At 32.7% G+C, this 16,830-nt stretch overlaps 1 protein-coding gene across 1 annotated transcript in view; it reads left to right on the top strand.

Annotated features, from left to right (window-relative positions):
- Positions 1–16,830, top strand: part of LOC119829086 (tubulin polyglutamylase TTLL4-like) — a 22,657-nt gene continuing 5,827 nt past the window's right edge. Inside the window, exons 1-12 of the mRNA XM_038351462.1 lie at positions 1–927; positions 1,036–1,386; positions 1,577–1,829; positions 9,287–9,459; positions 10,520–10,713; positions 12,926–13,174; positions 13,553–13,827; positions 14,209–14,416; positions 14,579–14,705; positions 14,897–15,116; positions 15,645–15,794; positions 16,093–16,191. Coding sequence (XP_038207390.1) covers positions 551–927; positions 1,036–1,386; positions 1,577–1,829; positions 9,287–9,459; positions 10,520–10,713; positions 12,926–13,174; positions 13,553–13,827; positions 14,209–14,416; positions 14,579–14,705; positions 14,897–15,116; positions 15,645–15,794; positions 16,093–16,191 — 2,676 coding nt within the window. The 5' untranslated portion in view covers positions 1–550. The remainder of the gene's footprint in view (positions 928–1,035; positions 1,387–1,576; positions 1,830–9,286; positions 9,460–10,519; positions 10,714–12,925; positions 13,175–13,552; positions 13,828–14,208; positions 14,417–14,578; positions 14,706–14,896; positions 15,117–15,644; positions 15,795–16,092; positions 16,192–16,830) is intronic.

The following is a 16,830-nucleotide window of genomic DNA, read 5'->3' as shown; positions in this document are numbered from 1 at the left end:
AATAGGCAAGACGCCGCGAACTAGCGAATAACGATTCATATTTTTTTATTGGACAACAAATAAATTATACCAGCTTCAAAATATGTTAGTTAAAATATAGTGAGAAAAATATATTATATGAAAATGTGGACGTAAAATTTGCTTTCAATCTTGACATACATATTATATGCGCGAACATAGAATCTCATATTTTATACGACTCATAAGCAACATTGTGTAAAATATTTATTAGGTATTTTTGAATATGTCGATCGCCATTGAAACGTACGAATTTCATGCGTAATATATATTGGTAACCTAGTTCATTTAATAATGTCAATCTCGTGATTTTCGCTTATCCTTGAAGGTTGAATAGGTAGATTTGTAAAAAGAACATTTTTTTTTCAATTTTGGCGGGATTGCTGGCATATTGTTTTGTGGATGTAAAACGGCGAACTGTCAGCTGTCGTCGCCTGGCCTCCTCGACGCCGTCCCTGGACGTGCATGTTTCAAGGGTATTTATCAGCAAAATTAACAGTGCATTAGTGAAATTTCATGTGTGGTACGATCCATGTGGAGATGTGATAATGCGTCGTGGATAGATGCGGATATGGATGGCATGCGATCGTGCTCAAATTACGAGGCCGGTTTTGACGCGTGTGATCCGTTGGAGTCAGTGTTCGAGTGGTCAGGGCGAGGCCCAGCCAGAGTATTGAGGCGGCGGTGCCGCAGTGAGGGCATCGAAAGATCCCCTTACGAGGATGCAGCGCGTGAGTCGTGTCGATCTGCCGATATCACCCATCGCCACCGCGTTCTACCAAACAAGAGTCACTTTACGATAAACAACGGTCACGATTATCGAATTGAAAGATTCCATTACGAATGCTCATTGCCCGCTGCTGAAAACGGAGACTACGTAATGGCTCACGAATACGGTCGTCATCATGGGTAAATAACACCATTTTTAACATAACCTAATTTAAAAATAATTTAATTTGTAATCATGTTTACCTGAAAAATATACATTGCAATATTTAATCGAGGCTTTGTTTTCAGGTATCAACAAGGGAGATCAACATTTCATAGAACAAGTCCTACAAGACCTATAGTAGTAACAACACTGTCCAACTCAAAAATTGAAGATAGCCGTTTACCCAAAGTTGAGGAGTTGTTTGAAAAAGTAGACCAAGAAATGATGGAAGTTCCAATGACAAAGCAACCTTTGAAGTCAATACTCAATAATCCTTTACCAAAATCTCCACCACAGGGTATATTAAAGAAACCAAAAAACAGAGTATATCAAGACAATAAGTCAGTAGAGGGCCGAAGACGACAGCGAGCTTCTAGTGAATCTGATAATTTCTATTGTAGTTTTCATATAAGTTCACCCATGCCTGGATATGACAGGTATGTTTATAGGTTATATACACATGCCAACATTGTTTATTACTATTCTGTTGTAATACATGATAGTACATTTTACATGATAGTTCTATTTTTCATCTTTACTTATATTTAACAGAATATACAACACTTTTGTCTAGGGGAGTTAAGAATCCTCAAGTATATGTAAATGAGCAATTTGATTTATTTTCAGCCAAATGTCATATTTGACTAATAACATGAAGCGTGCAAAAGACAATTCAGGCACAGGCTACTCCTACGGATCAGCAGTTGCTGCTCTGAGTTCAGTTCCGACAAATAAAAATATAAATTATAATAAAGGTGTGAGGTGTTCATGCAAGGACCAAGTTATAGTGACTCCAAAGGATGATTTATACAAAATGCATGTGTTACGGACTACAGCAATAAACAGTGATACAGTAGATGATGTACCTGTGGTTCCAACGGTGAGTAATGTATAATCAAAAGTAATTTATAATCATTTTGTAAATAGCCTATTATATAGTGCAAGATGTAGGTTCAAACCTTACCCCAAAATAAATGTTCTCAAAATATTTCAGCATTGATTTAAATTAAGTTCTAGCTTCAATATGAAATGAACACTGTAGGAAACTAGAAAATAGCTAGATTCTCAAAGTACCATGCTTGAAAAGTTCAGAATGTTCGATCTAGTATCTAATCTATCGTGAATTTTAAAACTAGTATTTTATTCCAATTTTTTCTATTCTTCCAGATTTATTTTCTACTTCTAATTTGTTAAAACCAGTTTCATATTTATGTTTTAACATTGTATATGGTCTTATTCTACTAATATTATATATGTGGAAGTTTGTGCGGATGGATGTATGTGTATGTACTTTTTACTCTTAGACACAAAAATGACCGAACCGATTGCAGTGAAATTTGGTATGTAGATAGCTGGACAACTGGAAACACACAGGCTTTTTATCCCGATATTCCTACGGGATACATACTTACGCGGGTGAAACAGCGGGCCGCAGCTAATTATTTATAATTCTCAGTTATCAGTTGCCTTTTCCATTGCTCTTTTTTCAATAATAAATGTTTTATGCATGATAATTCAATGGCTCAGATACGAATCAGTTATCATAATGCTGGGTCAATGTTTCGATTAATATTTATTGTTTTGGGATCAATATAACAAGGTGAAAACCTTTTCAAATTTACAAATATTACTTTATATACATAATTTATATTAATCTATATAGATTAACAAGTTGTTCACTTCTGTGTTGTAAAAATTGTTAGATAGACATGGGATAAAAGTTGTACTATGTGTAAGTATTTATGCATGGTACAAATACAGGAAGTAATGTAAATAAAGTTTATTAGTAAATCAAAATCATTATTTTCTATTCTAATCAGTCACATAAACATAATTAAAATGGAATGTACCTTAAGCCAGGTCTGCACTGTCTTTTCATTTTTACACGCTTTTTATTAGCTCCACCTGTATGTTTGTTTGTATGTGTGTTTGTATGTTTGTTTGTATGTTTGTTTGTAACCGACTTCTTTGGGCGCGTATTGACCCACTTTAAATGGCCAGATTTCGTTCAAACTTTGTAGATTTATTGAGGACCGATGACAATACACTAATTTGATAAAATTATTCCATTTTTCAATTTGCAAAATATGATAAAAGCGTGTTTTTTAGTTTTTTTTAAACTATTATTTTTTTTTATTCATTGGGACTTAGCTTAACAGTTTATTTAAAGATAATTTAAACATGATTTCCACAACAAATCCATAATAGCCCCCCACTTTGGATAATATTGTACAAACATGATTAAAGGTATGGTTAGACCTGCAATGTAGTCCTTTCTCCTCATTTGAAAACAAATCCTATGTGTATGTATGTATGTGTTTAATTTTATAATTGTGCCATTGCTACAACATCAGCCACATGGCCCCTCTGGCATCTTCATCGGAGCTCATTTTTAAATGAAATTAAAACAGGTGCACTGGTGAACTGTTTTGTTTGCTCACTTTTTTAATGTCATTCATTTTTTAAAAGTGCGATCCTTACCTCAAGATATCAGTCAAGAAATTAAAAAAAAGCTTTAAGAAATTTCTTTGAACTATATGCCTTTATTATAATTTTCACAATATACCTTCCCTTTGGAAAAAAACGTGTTTTGCCTAAAAATAATGCATTTTGTAAACTGTTATTCCAAAATTATAAATAGATATTTGCATTTTGCAATAAATGGGTTATTGAGTGATTCATATTGAAAAATTTATTAAGAATAACATTTACCATCTATGGTATTATTGTTTAAAGCTTTGTCTTCACTTAACCACTAAGATGCATTCAAACATTTGCATGAATGGATCACATTATGTGATGAACCACTGACCTGATTACAAACATTTAGCATTGTAATGTGACACGGCACTAACATAATCTACCGAGTAATTGGTTATACAGCATTTTTCATGTGTTCGAAAAAAAAAAACATGTATAAAAAGATGTCTACCGATTTCATGTGTTCATTTTCATACATGAATATCTTGTTATTCAAATGAATGGCGTGGAAAATATTTGCTACATAATATTTTTTGGAGGGGAAATAAATTCGAGATCGTGCTATAAATTATATTATTTAAGCTAAGAGGAAATTGATGTTCTACGTATATCTTTTCTTTAAGGGTTGTTGCGGCGTTTCTATTTCGAACATGAGTTCTTTATACAATATGTAACAAGTTATAATTAGACCACTTTCAAATTCCTTACCTTCGTTCCGCGCTAGAACTTTAGAAGATTTTCAAACTCAATTCGCACGCAGTGAAAACTCGTTATAACGAGTTGCAATTTATAACTTTTGTTTTATGTCGATTTCACGGGTTTTCGCGCCCCGGCACGTCCCAGTACGAAACTCATTACGGCAAAGGACGCATCGCGTCGCGAACGACGTGTTTCGCGATCTTATCTAATAGATAATAGAGACTAAAGTGGGCTATCCGAGATTACATTATTGTGCGTTATAATTATTATGTGATACGCGGTTTCGCACGTCGTAAATTATTGTTTACGCGACCGCTTGGGCGCATCTTTGAGTTTTCGGAGGCGGTGGAATTTTTTATGAAGATATTTTCGTTACGCGATGCCGAGTGCCGTGTCTTACAGATAATGTTGAAACAGTGACCATGAACGCTTCAGAATTAGCCTGAAATAAACTATTGTTCTAATTTATGACATTATTATTGGTGTTTATGTGATGCCGTCTTTAAAAAAGATTATTTTAAAATTGTGTCACAGTGTGAGTTATTTTAAGTGATATTTATTTTGATCGTTTCGCTATTAAATTTATTTATTCGCTACTTTTATGTATTGTTTATTGTATACAACTTATACTTTGTTTCTCTTGGTGGGAATATGTGTATTGCAAACGTACAATTGAAACTTCTTTTGTAAAAAAATATATTATCTAATAAGGATTGCGCGCTAAATCTATCGCGATTTTGTGAATATCGGTCCGAAATGTCTTCTGGAAAATGCATGAAATTAGGATTTCCGTCACAAAATTTCTAGCTGACGGTAATTTGCGAACATCTTTAAGCAATTCTTGTAATTGCTGGCCTGTACTTTACTCGGTCACTAGGGCATTGATCTAGGTATGCGAAAAGTTTGCCTATGTAGAGTTCCAACTATATACTAAAGAAAAGAAATCACTATTCTATAATGAGTAGATATTTCAATTGGCTTTTCAATACATTCAAACTATAACTTCTATGTTTTGTGCACTTTTAATCCTAATGTTGGTTAATTTATGTACTTTATTAGAAGAGTAAAAATTCTAACATACTTTTTCCACAATTTGTTTTCGCGCACGAACACTTACATACTAAGCTATACTAGATTTATACTACAGTGCTATATGGTCGTCCGTATTTGTCGATGGAAACTGTTAACCAAGGATACTTCAATAATTATTGAGCTTTACTTTATGAATAATCCATCTGCTATTAAAATGAGAAAAAAAAAAACAATCATTCGATTGACGGATAATAAGAGTCTTTACCAAAGACTCTTTCTTTATAAACGCTCTTAAGATGAGTTATTGTTATTATAATAATAACGTTTTTAACTAATTTACTAATAAAATATGATTTTTTCGTGTAATGACTACACGTTCCTATCTTAAGTGGATCTATATACTATATACAGTGTTAGTTAGTTTATATTTTGTTTGAACCTATAATACCTATAACAAATACTGAATCTGTTAAGAAAATTATTTACGTACGTACGTTATTTTATGCTTTTAGGCATACAGAGTTACTATTTATTTAATAAATATACAAATAACATTTTAATTAACTCAAAATTCCTTTAAAAAGGAAATTGATAACGAACAATAATTATTATCGATTACTGCGTTGTTACAGGTAACGCGATTAATTTATTGACGTTAAAATTTCACAGATACAATCGGTGACTAATTATCTCGAGTCATTTGCAGAAAACAACACAATTGTTTTGTGTTAACAGATTTTATATAAAAAATTATTGGGATACAAATCGATTATTAAATATGATAAATATGATATGCTGTGTAATGGTGGTGACAGAAATGTTTCTCCCGATTTAATTTTTTATTTTTTTACTTTGTTTCTTATCAGATATTAGATTCTTTCGTATTCTCATTTGAAATAAAAAAAATAACTAATATATGGTTTACATTTTACAGTTATTAATATTTCGATTTCGTTTTTCTTTTTCAACATATTACCCCAATCACGATTTTAATGTACTTAGCTTCTAATCTATCAAGGAGATATTAAAACTAATTATGATTCTTTTTTCTTTTCTGAGATGTTTCAAGATATTATTTGTTTTATGTGATGTGATTGTCCATGTTTATTTTATACGATTAACGAATATAAAGATAAATGTTTGGTGCAATAACAGCGTAAATCAGCAATGCGACAGCAATAAAGTTAATACTTTAATTTTTACAAACGTAGCTTTGTTAAATAAACCTGCATAAGTACTTTATAGATATATATTAATACTTCTCGAGGTAGGTACAATGTAGAGAAATTTCGAATTAGTAGCGGCTGAATAAGTTTAGAAGTTTATAGGTCAAATAGTTCAGAATCAATTTATGTCAATTAACAGCTCGTCTCTACATTTTATTTACTGGTTTTCACCAGTAATGGATGGCTCACATAATGGGAAAGATCAGGTTAGAGGCAAATTGTACTGGTGTTTATTGGACAGTTTACGATAATACTGACTTAATGCTAGAAAACACTGAACTCTTATAATATTATTCGTAAGAATAGAATACTTAATCACGTTGAGTCTGTGTGATGTGCAAAAAAGCAATTATTATTATTTATAAGATAAGATTAATTACAAAATTATCTAAGCGGGAATGATTCAACGATATTATCTCAATTGTACAGAATATCCTCAAAATATATTGTCCATTATTAATGATCTATTTTTTAGCAATCTAGTCATTACACTGCAACGTAATGCATTTAAATAAACTGGATGATTTTCATTCAATGTATAACAACGTATACAACGCTTGACAGTCTTCTCTGCTCTATACGAATTACTCTATTTGGAAAGGTCCTCCGAAAGAGATGCGAAAGAGCTGTTGTTTTGTTTGACATTCAAATAGTAGTTCTTTGCATATACAATTTGGTGGGATGTGACTTCCTAATTGTTTCTTGGCTTGTGTGATCATTCTAAAATAAAATACCGGTCATTTTAACATCTATTACAAATCAGAGTGGCAGGTCGAAGTGGGGGCGCCGCAGGAACGCCTCATAAAATCTATTTTAACGCAGCTTTATCGCCGATCTAGACAATCGGGTGGCGAAATCTATTTTATTTAAAAAGCTCGGTGTACTGTGCTATAAGGATTTGTGGCACTAACCGACGGGCGCCATGCCAAGCACAAAATGTCAATACGATGCATTAATACTGCTACTAAACGCCGCTTGAAATCTTAATCGATCCGCGATCGCGTGCAGTTGGTTCAATATTTTAAAATTACTCGACTGGAAAGTCGGGGCTTTGTCGATATAAACACTAAACAGTGCGTGTGAAACACTATATGTTTGCCAAAATTAAGTGTGCTCGTAATTTTCGTTTTCCACGTTTTATTCTATTTCAGTGCGTCCCAATTTTGTGTTTTTGTTAACCTTGTGTCAATTCTCACGTGGCAGGTGAAGTGGAAACATCTTCGGTGGTTGTTTGGAAATGTTATTTTAGACGGTAGGCTTACAGTAAGAATGCTGATACTTTGATAGCAACATTGTTCATTCACATTTTTCCGCTAATGTTTAATCTTCACACCTAATAAATTGTATTGCATTTTTATGGCTTTATCTCTATTATCGTGTATTTACAATGTATTATTTGAATATGGGCTTACTTGTTATGAAATGTTGGTATAAGTAATATAATTTTTTGAACAGCAAACAACGACGCTATACGTTTGTTTTGATTAATAAATTATCTACTTCATAAAAATTAACCTTGATACGAACGTAAATGACAGAGAAAATCATTCAGATTTATCAGATGATATGCAATGCGTAATGTTGATTTGCTCGTTTATTTTTAAATCTTACTGCTATGCTGAACAATGTTTACGTGTTTATCTTTTAATTCTTATGTTCACATCACCTGGACCAACTTAATTATACATTTAGTACCAAACAATATAAAATTATATGCGTTAATCGCGTAGGCTTTGAAACTTGTTCACATATTTGGGAATTCCAGTACACCCATATGGTACACAATTTCCATATAACCATTAAACTCGGCCACTAACACTATGAATGAATTATTAAATTCGAAGAATAAAGGTTCAAAAATCACGTTCTTAGATCGCAAAGCACGTGGTTACGTAGAGCGAATATATAAATCGAGTAGGATTGCCCGTGACATTGGACACGTGGCTCCGTAGTTATGTAGATTTGTGGACACAGCTGTTTGTGCCATTCTGTGCTCTTAATCCATGAACAGCTCAATAAAAATCCGGTATGTGATTATATTAGCTAGGTCTGATGTATGTATGATATGTTTTGATAGGAGATTTCGTGAATTGACTTGTTAGATTTCGTAAATTGATCTGTTGATGGGCTTTGAATAGTGTGTGTGAAAATAAAGTATTCCGAATTTTGTTTATTTCAATACAGTTTTGCTTAAATAACATTATTTACATATTAGTTAATTTATTTTATGATTAATCATATATTTCGTAAATAATTATTTCTTACTAGACGTATTGTTTGAGTTTAATGTACTTATTATTGAAGTGCAGTGAAAAATAAATACCGTCTTCTCAATGGTATAAATTAAGAGATTATTAGATTACACTCTCAAAGCAGAATCCGTAAATGTTCGCACTATACATACTAATATATTACAAATTTAGCTAAATCTGAAGACTAGACTGTTCCGTTTGAATTATACACCAACTAACGGTTTTTAATCGCAATTTGCGGCACACCGTCACGCACGGCACGTTTGCTGTAAAGTGCTGTGAACGTCTTTATTGTATTAAAATTGGCAATTAATTGTTTAAAAATAAAATAAAGACGTATTAATAAGGAAGTGCGTTAGTCATCAATACTTTTTGCAAAAGAACCAGTACCTAGTTCTAGAATAAAATTTGTGAGTGGACATAATACCATCAAAATATGTTATCACGAATTTAGAATTGATAAAGAATTTTATTGTAGATTATTCGCATTTTACCGCGAATATTCTCTATTAAGTTGACAATTCAATTAAATAAAAATAGCCGCTAGCCATATTTTATACATAAAAATTGCAATTTGTATAAACTTATCCGAAGATTAGTGTAAAATATAAAAATTCCTTATTAATATTAAACCTCGTTGGTTCCAGCCTCGCCAGGACACGCCCACCCGCCCCGCGGTGAGTCCCGCTCTGCCGGTGAGCTCGGTCACCGCGATACCAGCTGTCAAAAAGCCCGCCAAAAATAAAAAGAAGGCGAAAACGAAAAAGATGCGCTCCAATAGTAAAGTCGATTGTCATATTATTGAGGGGGAGGCTGAAGAGTGAGTATTTTTTATATTGTATTTTTTTATATTGAGTTTAGTCTATGACTTTTCTTTCACGATGCCGTCGGTGGAAAACTAATCGATAGTAGTATGTAGATCAACTGGTAAATAACAATAAGTTAATATTCTTTTTTTATTTATCCGAAATTTTGTTTTTATTTTATTAAGCATGCTTGCTTAAAAAAATGTATTATTCCCGTTAACTAAAAGCTGCGACTCCTGGTCTATCAAGATATATATAGAGATCAATCACAAACTGACTAATCACCAATCAGCTCGCGACAGTTGACTGCCAATCACTCTTTAGCTGTTAAATCCGAATTTTAATATCCAGACTTGCTGGAATGCACAGAAATAAGTTACCAATTTTCTTCTTTTGCAATTTATTCTATTGTACACCCAAAAGCATACGTCTAGACAGAATTTAGCCTACTTGTTCGTTTGATCTCAAACACCCAATTAAATATTTATCCGCTCATAATTTCAACAACTGCGAACTCCGCACTCATACCTATCCGATCTAGTATACATTTTGACAGTAATTAACCTTATTTATGGCATTTGCGTATTTAAACTTGTTTGGGATTGGTGGTATTTATACGTACCGTGGAGGCGTTTTGCAGAATTCTAGAGAAGCTTGTATTTTGTGTTGAATCAAAGCATGCTTCTTCCTGGTTCTAGCGAAATGTAATATTTATAACTTAGGTTGTGCTGCTGGCTGACGATTCCGTTCAAATAAACAATTAAATCACAAAACTCTGCTTTTCTTCATGTTTATTTAATATATTATGGAATACGTATCTCAGTTAAGTAGACTACAGGATCAACAGGTCGCTCGTGTATTTAAATCTGTCAAGATCTAAGATAAATACACGTACTATGTTACCGAGTGCTAGTTTACCATCTATCGTATCATCAGTGGGAATGTATTGCTTTAAGGAAATGTAGGAACACCCTCTAGCAACCGTACATTTCTTTGCGGATACTACTCAATCGTTATAGGTTTTACAAAATTAACATACGTATAAAAAACTCATTATGATTAATTATTTTCCAGCTCACATAGCCGTTCGCCATCGCCAGACGCGGTCACGGACTCATGGCAAATGGACACGGACATTACGGACATTGAGAAGCTGGAGAAACCTCCGCCCAACGGCACGAAGAATGTTCTGGATCAGAACTCGGTCACAAAGCTGACTAATAAACTCAATGGGACGGTCATGTCGCCGAAGAAATGCCTTTCCAGAGGTATTACTCATTTATTTATTTTTTTATTTCATCGTCGGCAATGGTGGTGGCCATGATGCGGAGCATTACCACCACCGCCCGTGAACATTGATGAAATGATTACTTGATTTTCATGGTTATAATATTCACATTTATTTTTTTTTCTTTTTACCTTCATATAGTGTTTAAAGATATGTACAGATTGTTAAATTTATATATGCTGTCCTGAAATTGGCACTGTTAATTCAGTCTTCTTACGTTTCTTTTATAAAAATATTGATACAATTAACACTCCCTTAGTAAAAGGCCAGCCTGAACTGAAGTTATCGGTAGGTTTTATTATTAGTTACACGAACTCTATTATGTTTCTTATGATTGTAAAAAATCATCAATTGCAATGCAGTTATTGCGAATGGGACAAAAAGTTTTTACATCTTATAATTTTCTATTTCCATCATTCTCAATAATGTATGAACTGAACTGCGTTTAAAAACATGAAAGAGTGTATAACTGTTTAAAAAAAAGCAATAAATCCGAAAGGAAACTACCCACGATGTGTTCCCATTAAATCATCAACGAGTAAAACATTGATCCGACATGATGAGATAATAAAGTCACATGTTATATGACGATACATCATAATAGTGATATAATTTGCATGTCGAATTATAACATTTCGTGGACACGCGATTTGGCAATGTACCCTGTGAAGTTATGATTTCACAACGCGCAACGTCACACGTTTAACATTTTAGTAATGTATCGGCTAATTAACATGTGTAAATAATATAAATTATACGTATGTAATTCGATTTTTTTTTTTGATGGAATGCATGGGATTTTTGGTTTTGACGATAATGTTGTTGAATTTTTTACAAGCATATAAAACATTTTTTTTTAACACGCTTTTATTAACTTCACCTGTATGTTTGTTTGTTTGTTTGTTTGTATGTTTGTTTGTTTGTTTGTAACTGACTTCTTTGGGCGCGATTTTGACCCACTTTAAACGGCCAGATTTCGTTCAAACTTTGTAGATTTATTGAGGACCGATGACAATACACTAATTTGATAAAATTATTCCAGTTTTCAATTTGCAAAATATGATTTTTGTTAAAGCGTGTTTTATAGTTTTTTTAAACTATTATATTTTATTATCAATACATTATTTACATTACACTAATTTTATACATGTAAAACAAAAATTATAATATACTTTTATTGAAATTAATTACCAATTAAAGAGAATATTTTCCGTGTGTAAAATCTGTTATAATACCACTTATTTCAGTAAACTTATAACAATACAGCTGTTTCTTTACAATAAATAGTTGTTACCTCTTTTTGCCCTGGTCACTTTTTGATCCTCAATAATTCTGTAGTGTTTCTTTAAAGTCATATAATTGACCCTTATATAAATTATATACAAGTATGAATTAAATAATAAATTTTATTTTCCCTCCAACTACTTACAGTAAATATTCTTAACACTGAAAAGTAAATTTTCAGATTTATTGCTAGCCCCAAAAATGTAAGCCAAAAATAGCATAATTAGTTCTTTTCTATATATATTTTTTTACATCCACATTCTCACACATATTTTTACACAGGTAATTGACGATAACGTGCACTTAATTTTCAGAGAAGACGAGCCAAGATCAATTGTTTATAACAGCATTACACACAACTAATCCTTTCAAAGCACTGCCGTCACGCAAAGGTTGACTGAAAATAACTTAATAACTTGCCCATTGTTTATATCGCTTGTATCTATCATCTGTTTTAGATTGTTCTGGAATTTGTGTTCGCGGAAATTAGTAAAGTTTTGGGGCTCATTTTAATAATGATCGTAGACTCTAGTTTTCAGTTTAGTTTTAGGTTTATGATAGTGGTATTGAGACGTTTTTAGGTAGAATTATATCATATTATATAGATAAAAGTTTAATCTGTATTCATTTTCGCAAATAGTAACATATTAATTACGTTATGCATTTTACTGTATCATTTATGTTGAAAGGTTTCTGTCTGTTTCAATTATTTCATATGTTTTTTATTAAGATAAAACAGATACTGAAAAAAAAATTCATAGAACAGTACCCCTTACAAGTAGTGGTATTGTAAAATAAATAATCTTTGTGGTATAGCATGAAAGATGTTTGAAAAAGCATATGTCATGTAGCTGCAAATATGCTTACACTTCATAATGTATAGTTTATATAATGAACGTAAATTTCAGATTCACCGCTCAACCTACCAGAAACTCTGGGCAATTGCCTTCGTCCATCCCTATTTCCACGTGTTCCGCCATATTTGAAGTTCATAGCTCACGATGACACGGTGCCGTTAAAAGTCCCCGGGGCTATACAAAAACATCTTAAATGGAAGCTAACCACAATCACACCGATAGTTGTCAAGAAAACGCTGATGAATTCAGGCTTCCGATTGGTTAAAAGCGAGTGTGATACGTCTGAATGTCCACAGGAAGGTATGTATTATGTTATTGTATGGTGTTTCTTATTCTTAACATCACTATAATATATACATTGTATAAAACAAAGTAGATTTCCGCCGTCTGTGTGTTTGTATGCTTAGATCTTTAAAATGCTGCAACAGATTTTGAGAGGGTATTTTTTAATAGATAGAGTGATTTAAGAGGAAGGTGTATATGTATCTATAATAATATTATAAAGCTGAAAAGTTTGTTTGTTTGAACGCACTAATCTCAGGATCTACTGGTCCGATTTGATAAATTCTTTCAGTTAGATAGCCCATTTATAGTATATAATAGTAACTTAATATAAAAATACAGACAGAAAAGCGTTTGCCGGATCATCTAGTAATGTATAAATTTATTTCCTTTCAGAAACAGTAGAATGGATCGGTATATGGGGTAAGCACATGAAATCGTTGATGTTTAGAGCGATCAAGGACGGCCAGAAAATGAACCATTTCCCCGGCACCTTCCAAATTGGCAGAAAGGATAGGCTGTGGAGGAATTTACAAAAGTTGTCAAATAGATTTGGTGTTGATGAGTTTGGTATAATGCCGAAAACCTATGTGCTGCCTCACGATTTAAAGTTATTGAAACATGATTGGGAGAAATACGCAGCAAATAATGAGAGGTGGATTATCAAGCCGGTGAGATATGCAGTTACTTTTAACATGCGTAACTTGTACAACAACAATTATTTTTTTATTAACTTTTACATTTACCTTACCTGAGTCATATTTTACCAGTTTTTCAATCGTAAATCATAAACACTGATAAGGTCTTTTATAAATTTGTATAAAAAAATTTGTTTGAATCAAAAATTACAACTTTTAATGAACCGGCATCTTGACGGCAAATCGCCCAGGTTCATAAAAAATAGACTTGCATAGCCTTTGTTACTCAGTAAAGGTTGTAACTTGAGATTTTAAATTGATATACATAGTTATATTTGAGTTTAGTGGATGCACATACAACTAACAATTACAAATATAGAAGTATGGATAAAAATATAGATAATATGATTGCAGCCGGCGTCAGCTAGAGGCACAGGCATAAAGGTAGTGTCACGCTGGGCCCAAATACCCAAGAAGCGGCCGGTTGTGGTTCAGCGATACGTGTCCAAGCCCTACCTCATTAACGGTAGCAAGTTCGATTTGCGCCTGTACGTTTTAGTTACGTCTGTCCATCCGCTCAGAATATATTTGTATAAGGACGGCCTGGCGAGGTTTGCTTCAGGTATATTCTATATATTCATTATCAAGTTTTCCTCTACTGAGTTGATTAAAATTTTAAATTAATTATATTAAAAAATGACGTTAGTTTGTTGAACTTATGTTTTTTAACGAGTTCCGTTATTTGTTAAACGGAATAGTTACTGATTTTTTTTTGTTATTTCAGTAAAGTACAATTACGAATTAACATCACTCAACGATAGATACATGCATTTAACAAATTACTCAATAAATAGATTGTCTAAAAACTACACGCCTAATGAGGACTTCGCGGCTTGCGAAGGACATAAGTGGTAAGTTGCTCTAAAAACTTGCTTATTTATGAAAATTTCTCAGTGATGGGATAATTCCAGTAATGTGAAACTAACTTTGCAATTACCATAAAGAACAGTTCACACATCAGTTTAATCAATATGATTATGTCCCCATAAACAAAATATACTAATATAAAATTGATAAAATTCTAAATTATTCGCTTTTCCAGGACGCTCCAAACGTTGTTCCAATACCTAAAGACTGATAAGAACGTAGACACGGACGCGCTTTGGGCATCCATAAAGGACTTAGTGATAAAGACAATTATATCCGGCGAGGCCAGTATTAGCTCTCTAACCAAGGCCAACATCACGTCTCGGTATAATTGTTACGAGCTATTTGGTATCGACGTGCTGCTCGATGAGGATCTGAAGCCGTGGTTGTTGGAGGTAATCGATATTTCATTTATAATATTCAAGCTGCGCATGCGGCTTTGATTTTGTTGAAGTCGAAGACAAGTGTCATATTTAATTGTCTACTATTATTATAAATGCGACAGAAATTCTGTCTTTCTCTCACGTCTAAATTACTGAATCAATTCGGATGAAATTTGGTACCAAGATAGGTTGAGAATTGAGAAAGGATATACAATAGAATTTATTCTGGAAATAACATTTGAACGCGGAGTATGTGGATTTTTCTTGGACTATGCGCGCGGAAAACTAGAAAGCTGTTATATTTCTCTTTGACTGCTGCTCCTATCATAGCTGTTGTTGTCGATGTTTATATAACCAATAACTTTCCATGATTATGGGATTATCTAATATTGAAATATAGTTTCAAATAAATACTATATCTTCTGAAGTTAATGTCTACATATCATAGAACAATCAAGTGCACACAAACACATAATTGTTAAAAAGTTCACTTCGTAAAATCTATTTTAAGCATAATTAAGTTTATTTAAAATTTTTCAGGTTAACATATCACCAAGTTTGCACAGCGCGTCTCCGCTGGACATCCACGTGAAGGGCCCGCTGGTCACTACGGTGCTCAATATAGCTCAGTTTCAAGTGCCCGTTAAAACTAATATAGAAATGCTGTCCAAGGATAAACCTCATAAAATGGTGAGTTTAGAATATTGAATTGATTCCATACAATTTTCGTTACATGAAATTTAAATAATGAGAATGATGTGCTGATTAATTTAATTCTAAAAGATCTCTACTTTTGTTTGGTAATCTTCTGTAATAAAATTTCATTTGAGAAGTATGTAGCGAATAAGGTCTTTTTTTTAATTTTGCATATTATATTCTACTTTATTTTCAAAATTAGTTTGTAAAATGCTTGGATACTAGTATCATGCATTAAAACGTTACGATTTACTGTGGATTTTCTTGTAATATCCTCCTGTTTTTTCGTTAGGCCGGTTTACCATACGATAGCAGATTGTACACGGTATATTTGTCAAAGGAAGAAAGAGATAAACATATTATATATACAAATATGGAAGATCGTGATATGGTAAGTTGTTATATTTCGACAATTTTAATATAAAAAGTACCCTATATGTATGGACATTTGCTAAATCATACATATTAGATTTACATACCTGCTAATATTATAAACGCAATAGTTTGTTGGGTTTGATGGATGTTTGTATGGATGGAAGTTTGTAACCTTCTCTCATAATGATGCTTTAATTAGATGTGTGTGGTTACCGAAACGTTTTTTAACAGTACTTATTTCAGTTTGGGAAAAATAGAACTATATAGGTCGTATGAACGCTTCTGGTGTAAAGATACAGGTGTTCGCTAAGTATTACGACATTATGTATAAAAAATTCTTTAAAATATAATTTTTAGTTTTATAGCATTGAAATGCTTTATAAATGAGAAATTTTGAAAGAATAAAAAAAATTTGATCACGAGGCAGGATTCGAACCTGCGTTTCTTGCCTAACCGTAGCAACGCCTAGCCTCTCGGCCACCCGTGATCCTGCCACAGTAATCGAATTTCTTCTACTCTTTCGGTTTCATGTGTCTAAGGGGCACCCCACGCCATCTATTGAGATGATCAATTCAAGATTTCAATGCTATAAAACTAAAAATTAAATTTAACAAAGGCCGCGTTCCATCGATACAATATTGAAATCATTGAAATA

Source organism: Zerene cesonia, chromosome 9 (genome assembly GCF_012273895.1).
Source record: "Zerene cesonia ecotype Mississippi chromosome 9, Zerene_cesonia_1.1, whole genome shotgun sequence".
Taxonomy (NCBI): domain Eukaryota; kingdom Metazoa; phylum Arthropoda; class Insecta; order Lepidoptera; family Pieridae; genus Zerene; species Zerene cesonia.
The sequence above is the reverse complement of the archived record's forward strand: the minus strand, read 5'-3'. Positions and strand labels throughout refer to the sequence as shown.